At 34.5% G+C, this 8,371-nt stretch overlaps 1 protein-coding gene across 1 annotated transcript; it reads right to left on the bottom strand.

Moving 5' to 3' along the window:
• Nucleotides 1-1,376: 1,376 nt before the first annotated feature.
• Nucleotides 1,377-3,527, bottom strand: LOC141648061 (BIIDXI-like protein At5g11420). The gene is made up of 3 exons (XM_074456516.1): nucleotides 3,367-3,527; nucleotides 2,258-2,773; nucleotides 1,377-2,084 (listed from the first exon to the last, which is right to left on the bottom strand). The coding sequence occupies exons 1-3, from the start codon at nucleotides 3,425-3,427 to the stop codon at nucleotides 1,549-1,551; spliced, it is 1,113 nt and encodes a 370-aa protein (XP_074312617.1). The 5' UTR covers nucleotides 3,428-3,527; the 3' UTR covers nucleotides 1,377-1,548.
• Nucleotides 3,528-8,371: the final 4,844 nt, after the last annotated feature.

Raw genomic sequence — 8,371 nt, 5'->3', positions numbered from 1 at the left:
TCGTAGTCTTTAGTCTTCCGCTGTGTTTGTTAGGACAGTTCCTTTCAGTTGGTTTATAGTTTGATAACAGTTGTATTTTGCTTACAGTTGGTTTTATTATGTAATCACTTAAACTTATTCAATAAAGTATGTTTCTTCATTGTCTCATGATTATCCTACCTCGGGTAACCGAGATGGTAGTATCCTTATACCTGAGTGGTCCTGGTAAGGCACTTGGAGTATGGGGGTGTTACAAAAACTATCATGGCAGTTGGCTTCGTCAAACTCGATAAAAGCGAAGCCTACAAAACTTTGCTTGTTTGTAGATACAGGGTAGACTTTTTTAACCGCGGTGAAACCGGAGTCATGAAGCATTTGCGTCAACCACCCAAAATTAGAGTTTAAACCCTTTCCATTCTCATCATAACGAACCGGGAGATTATGGAGAATGCAAGTAAAAGGCTGTGCGTAATGAGAACGTGATTGTAGCTCCGATACACCAGCCATATTTTTTTAGAGAGAAATTAAAGAGTAAATGTTTGATAATTTAGATTTTGACCTAAAACATTATGAAGACATATTTATAGAATTATTTTGGTCAAATTGAATATTATTGGTCAAATTGAATATTTATTAAAGTTCTGATAAAGTTTTGCATGCAGTGGTCAAACTGAGAAATCTGATCAAATAGCGACAACGGTTGAATTGAAAAACCGTTCTTTCATAATTGAAAATGATAACGGTTACAAGAAACCCGTATCTATAATATAACAATGGGTACCACAAACCGTTGCTGGTGCTAATTTAGTAACAATTTTTGAAATGCCGTTTTCTTAAACTGGTAACGGTTGTCTAACAACCGTTGATAAGAGAGATTTTATAACGAGCTTTTGGAAACTGTTAAACGTTTTTGATAACGGTTTGTTAAGTAGCCGTTGTCACATTATAATAACAACGATTTTTGTGGGAAACCGTTATTCTCATTATCGCGGTCTAGGTTTTCGCTAATATTTGGAAAATGGTAATTTAAGTGCCGTTATTAAATGCATTAAACCGTTGTGATACGCTTCTTATTGATGGCCAGATTTGGCGTAGTGATCGTCCAAATCAAATAGAGGAACAAGAGACAACCAATGATGGTAGAGTTATTACTCTTGATAAGAAGTGATAACCAATTAACAATCCATGTCTTAATCTCACAAAGATTTCCATTTCTTGACCTAATACTGACCTGGCCATGGGCACAAATTCTAGATGCGAATTCACACTGTGAAGCCCAGTAGGTATTATTGTTGATTCGGTTACATTATATTCCACTTTAAAAATGAGATTTGGTTGTGTTACTTGACTATTTTTTTAAACAATATAAGAGTAAATTGTAAATTTAATTCCGCAACTAAAGTAAATTTGTATGTATTAAATTGTAGCGATAAATACATAAATTTAACAGAGTATCATAACCTTATCATAGCAACTAAAAATCCTCAAAAACTCCCTTAGAGGTTAATACTTAATACAAACATAATTTATGTAACTCCTCTACATTTTATTATCACTTCACTTAATTAATTATGTATGAATCCTTGAATGATAATGTGTAGTAAGAACCTTAACATCATCAATAACCGGACCACACATCGAACCCATATCGGTCATAGTGTAAAATGAGCTCATGAACCAAATCCTTGTTCGAGGCTTTTTGGACGTAAAATAAAGTTGACCCTTGGTGAACCCACCTTGACCCTTAGAGTTATAGGTGACCGTGGTCTTAACCTCACCGGCAAAAGCCTCGACTGCCAAGGGTCCCACACACCCGTTTTTAGCGTCTCCAACAAGGAACGTAAGGACGTAGGATTCCCCTACTTTGGTCCTTATGGTTTGGGCAATCGAGCTTTCTTTTCCTCCGATGAGCTCAATTGCCTTTTTCCCCTCAGGCACGAAGAAATGGAGGGAGTCTATATACTTAACCGCCTTAAGGGACTCGATCATCCAAGCAGGTAAGGGAGAGTTCTTGTCTGCGACATTTGAAGGTATTAGGACGCCGGTGACCGAGTCGTGGAAGACATAAGGGCCTTGTCCAAAGTCACCATTCTTGATCAAATTGCCTAAGGGACAAAAATTTACAATGGAATAGGATTAGCAACAGTAGAAATAGACGTTAGATATCTGAATCATTTGTTTACTTTTCTAACTGTCTGTCCGAGAGAATATTAATAAAGGGATCACTTCGATTATTAAAACATTATTAATTGACATAGAAAGGTGGAAAAACTCGTACCTCCCGTAGGCCTGACCTTGTCCAAAATAACAAGAGCAACATTATCAATAATCGGCCCACAAGTAAGATCTTCACCGGGTTGAGCCACATTATGAAGGGTAATCTCAATAACACTAGACTTAGCATGGAAACCCCAAGCATATGTGTCATAGCCAACATGACTATAGATGGTTTGGAGGGGCAACATGCCTGAGCCGTCTTTCTCGTGGTTTGGTGAGACGGTAATGTTAAGGGTCTCGTCTTGAGAGCAAGTCCTTGCGAAGCTAAAAGTAAGGGCATAGAGCCTATCCTTGGCCACCCTCACCTTTTGTCGAATAGAGGCGTTGTTTCCGAGTCTAACCGCGTGCTTGCCCTCGGGTACAACTAAGACCATGTCACCTTGTTGTGTACCTGCAGTTATGTACTCTACAAACCCTTTGCTAACCCATTTTGGAATGGCATACCGACCGTTTACTTTGGTCCCGGTTAGTTGTAATGGGCTTGGGCTTGTCTCAAAGTTGCCATTTGGGAGCATTCCTGAGAATAAAGGAATGATATGGTTAGGTTGTGCATTATTAATTCCATACATGATACATGACATAATTTGCTAACACATACTCCCTTCATTCAACTCTATATTACCACTATTCTATTTTGGTCCATTCAACTCCACACTACCACTTTCTATAATTAGCAAAATAAAACCCTATTTTGTCCTAATTGAAACATCATATTTACACTAAATACCACTTCGTATTCACCATTAATAAAGAACTTTTGTATAAAGCATTTGTCCTTTTAATACTATTTTAATTTCTTCTTTAAGACTTGTGCATAAAGGATAATGGTAGTGTGAAGTTGTATGGAGGGAGTAATATATGTGAATTGCCACTTTTGATCTAAGAGATTCGTTTGCGTCCATCTCACGATTTATAACTAATACGGAGTAATAAACTAATGTTAACTTTTTATTAGAAAAGGTTCAATTAGCACAAGTAATTATATCTACTAGAGCAAGTCTTTTAAGAGACGGTTTCTTATACGTAAGTTTTTGTTTACACGAGCAAAGATAGAGCATAGATGCAAAATATATTTGTAAGGAAAACCCAATAATTAAGATGAGAGCTCACCTCCAAATGAAACACAAAAAGTAGAGGCTAAAACCAGCACCAATAACCCATTAAGCTTCATTATTGTGTGTATAAAGATAGATATACAAAGAACAAAGATTAAGCAATGTAATATAATACTTGTATGAATTTACTAAAGAATGATCAAATTATGTTGTGAGAAATGAGAGGGATGGTTTCGAGTTTATATGTGTTTTTGGGTATGAAAAAGGGCTTCACATTCTTGGGATTTACATATAATGCCATTGTTGAATTTATAAAATATTAGTGAAAGTAATAACGTGGCAGCTTCTGATCATCCTAAAGTATGATTGCTTTAGAATTAAGATTATTCTGTTTTCATTTTCCTAATTGATTATATTGACAGTAATTGTTGGTTCAAGAGTAGACCATATCTCCTTAAGTTTATATGTTTACACAAAATGAGGTTATTAGAGCTAGTAGCGGATTTATAAAAAAAAATTGTGGGATTCTCATGAAAAATATAATACTTATTCTAAAGATGTAGATGAATGGAAATATTTGTGGTATCGGAAATGTCTTAATTTAGTGTTTTAAATAGAGGTATAGTAGACATTATATTTGCAATTTAAACTTCAACTTCCCCTTTATCGTAAGGTTCTTGTGGCTCATTCTACACTTTCAGTGCAATAATTGCTAATTTCAAAATTGTATAAACATGAAACGCCCCCTAAATAATGGAGTTTAAACTAGGAATGACGGTGGTTAAGATGAGTGAATCATACAAATATCCATATTTATAAAATAATTTTTCATTTATTTATATCCATATTTATTTAATATTTTTTCCGTCTATCCATTACATACCCCTAGGATGGAATAGGTGAAATGGATATCCATTGGATATTTTCATCCCTAATAATTATCATTTTTCATCCAGTGAAATAACGATTAGTTACATATTGTTAAAAAAAAAAAAGGAAGCTGCTAATGTGTGCCCATTTCTTATAAATAATGTAAAATGAGCTTTTTAGGAAATATTTTGGTTTTAAAACCCCAGCTAATTAAGAAAAAAAAAAAACTCACTTAGATTGAATTTTTTTTCGCTCACAGTTGGATACGGAGTATATTGTAATAACCATTATTACAAATCGAGCCTTCTTGGTAATGTTAGTTGCCATAAGGTTCAGAGATTTAGGATAAAACGAATACTATCTAAAACCGTGGAAATATTTATTCAGCTAGTCTTGCTATAGACGGATATATGCGTCTATAGCTAAAGACGGGTCAAATAGCTTGAAAGTGGTGACATTTTTGGCCCCCACCACCCCACTTGTTACTTGTCATATTAGGAATGTGGTATTGTATTTGGCTCGTCTTTAGTTATAGACGAATATGTACCGTCTATAATGAGATTTTGTGATATTTATTTCCCTAACTCTAAAACATCACAAACAATTGAATTAGCTAGTACAGTGGCTTCTTGAAGCGATTCCAACGATGTGCAAGATAACTTGGAGACAATCGGACGAAATGTTAATGTGCAGAAGACCCTAAGCAGGGGCCCATTACCCATAATAGCACATGATGTTTAATGTTTAATGTTTAATGTTTGTCTAATGCCTCTAGTTGTTCAGCTGATTCCGAGGGAAGAGAGATGTGCATACACTCTCCGATGAAACCTTCTTTTGTGCCGTCATTAAAAATCGAACTAGTCCAACCAATACCTGTTTTAAGGTCTTCCTTCCATGAAAATCATGCATAATTAATCTTATATAGAAGTATAAAACCATTCATAGTTGCTGTTATTATTACTTGCACAAGGCCATGTCATAGTTGTTACATCCATAGATCGATCATTTTGAGTATTTGTAAAGGCCTACATAACTTTTACTGACGACGGTGCCTCACCATATCTTAATTATAATAGTCTGACGATGCCAAAATTTGTAATTTGTAAATTTGCACCAAAATTCAACAAGATAACATGATTTACGGCACCATAATAGCCAAAATGTCGTCTCAAATCAACGCACTGGACAACCATATAAATTTATCACATGTTACGTTTATTCTTGTCATTTAAATGCCCATCCTACAAATCTATTATTCCATCATCACCATTTATAATACACTTTTATTTTACATAATAAATATATAGAGTATATGATTGTTGTAAAACCCGGCCATATCGGACCAGTCAAGATATGATAGGTGAATAAATGGAGATTTAGAGACAATACTCGTTAGGGTTTAACAAATACACCTATATATAATGTACAGTATTCACCTATTTGGTGAAAATATATTTCAAAACTTTCTCCCATAATTTTATGTGAGACATGCCTTCGTCTAAGGGATGAGTCAAGGGTAATAATAAAAATAAAATGAATGAAAAAATAATATATGCTTACAACTCTTACGGTAAGGCTCTGTTTCAATTATTCGGCTGAAACGAGCAGAATTGAATTAAATGAAGTAGAGCTGAATTGAACTAAATTGAATGGAGCTAAGCTAGAGTGAATGATACTGAAGTACGAGGTTCATTTCGTGAATAAATGAGCTGAATATAACTGACTGAAGTTGAACATAACTGAATAAAATAGCGCTGAACTAAACTTAAATGAGCTGAAATTAAGCTGAAAAGAACAGAAGCCTAAGTCTCCTATAGGTTATACTATAAGATAGTGTAAAACCATTTACAAACTATCTTGATGAGTTGATATCCTTCTCATCTAATCATGGTAAGTAATGAAAGTTATTTTTGTGGGGTTAATTATAAACATAATAATAATACATGATTTTACAGTGACAATTATGTAAAATCGTTTTACATATTGGGACTGTTTTTGTGACGATGAAATTGGGCCAGTTAACCGCACCGAGAAAGAACCTGAATTATTGCACGTGCAAGAACCACATGCATGCAAGCTAACAATCCCAGACAATGTCATAATTCTTGGAGAAACCTCTAAGAAAGTCCCAAATAAGTAAAAGACCTAAAAAACAATTAACTCATCATTAATAAACCAATCAATAATCTCCGCCGCACCCCTTCATCTCGGTAATTGTTGTCTTTTGATTTTGGCTAAAAGACCAAAGAAAGAGGAAGGGGTCAATTACTAAATAACAAATGAATCAAATTGTGTGTGAATGATCAAGTTGTTCATCAAGTTCATACTTAAAATAAAAAGGATAATAATTGATCGATGAAGACACCCAAAATAAAATAGGACAACAAAGGGAGTATAATTAAGCCGACAAATGAATTAAAAGTTTGAAAAGTAGTCAACACATAATCACCAAATAAAATCAGGTGTTATCTAAATTTCAACTATAGTTAAACAATGATTAGAAGTTAGCCTTATAATGTTAAGAATCTTAATTGTAACAGAGCATAACATGTGCATTTTGTATGGAAAGATTTGCATTGCACGTTACATGCACGTTACGTGTTACAAACTAAGCAATAATCAATAAGTCGATGCATTTTTAATATGATATGCTTAGATCATTTTGGCTTTCTGGTCGGTGATTTTGGATGGGTTTTGACTCCTTTTCATGTGCTTCGCATCTTCTTTAGATTGTTGGGCGTGGGATGAAGAAACATTACTATTTTGTATTTTGTATCCCCGCAATTCAAATAAAGGGTAAACTAATTAATTTGATTACTTGTTAAAATAGCTTCATTGCTTAAGTGAATAATGTTCTTAAGATCAGTGGCGGACTTACGTTGTAGCTTGGGGTGTCCAAGGACACCATAAACTGGAGAAAAATCGATTTTTTTTTAAAAAAAAAAATGGGACGTTTTCACAATGTATTTAACGAAATAGGTAAACTTTCAAAGTTATTATTATCAAAAATGGGCACACGTAGGATCGGATTTTCCGAAGCTATGAAAAGCTACATAGTCGCTCCCCGGGAGTCCGGGACAGCAACTTGTTTTAAGCAAGTATATCGACTAATCGTCACTTTCCCCTTCTCCATTCATTCAATCCCAATTAACAACAAAAAACCCCAATTCGAAACCCTAAATCGCCTACCCCATTTTTCGTCCAAAAACCAACCTAAATCAGTCAATTTATTTGAAACCCTAACTCCTCTAAGCATGCAATATCAAACAAGTATTTGGGTATTTCTTGGCCAATCTCCATACATATTGATGGTATTAGCTATTACTTGCTTTCTTAATTAGTAGTTGATTAGAGTACGTAGCTAATTACTCTAGTTTACGATTATTATTCCATTTATTTGATAATTGTGTTGAATTTAGGTGGGTGTTAGTGTTTTAGTTTAATTTTTTTTTGTTATAATTATGGAGAGAAGTCATTTCCCCTTATTGTGTTATTGGAATGGTGAAATAGTTGAAGGAGATAGGTGTGTAAGCTATGTGGTGGAAATGAGTCTTTTATTTTTGCTAATAGTAACATGAGCTACAATGATCTCCTTAATGAGGTATACACAACCATTGGTGTTGATAGTAGTAAGTATAAATTATTAGTGTTGAAGTGAAGTTTCTTAGTCTTGGGTGTATTAAGGTTGTTTCTCTTAATAATGATCGTTCTTTACAAGCAATGTGGGCTAGTATATGTCATTAAAAGACGGGTTCTATAGACATTTATGTTGAGTTGCTACCAATTGAACAACCTCAAGTGAGTAGTGCAAATGTAGTACCAAATGTGTCTTTTACTAGGATGTTAAATGACAATAATGTCTTTCTCAATAATTTTATGCCATCCACACATAATCACTACTACAGATACATGCTATAACAACGGGCCTGTAAAACCCGTTGTTAAAACAAAAAGCGGACGTTGTTAAAGCGGCCGTTCACTACTACAAATCCAGGCAACTACAACGCCCCTTTAACAACGTTTATGCACGAAAATCACAATAGACGTTGTAGAATCTATGGCGCGATTTTTACTAAACTTAATTACAACGGGTATGGTTATATAACCGTTGTTATAAGTTTTAACAACGGGTTAAATTTGCACAACCGTTGTTAATAATTTGGCGCAAAATTGGCGCAAAGTTAGTGTAA

Source organism: Silene latifolia, chromosome 3, assembly GCF_048544455.1.
Source record: "Silene latifolia isolate original U9 population chromosome 3, ASM4854445v1, whole genome shotgun sequence".
Taxonomy (NCBI): Eukaryota; Viridiplantae; Streptophyta; class Magnoliopsida; order Caryophyllales; family Caryophyllaceae; genus Silene; species Silene latifolia.
Note: the sequence above shows the minus strand (reverse complement) of the source record. Positions and strands in the feature narration are given on the sequence as shown.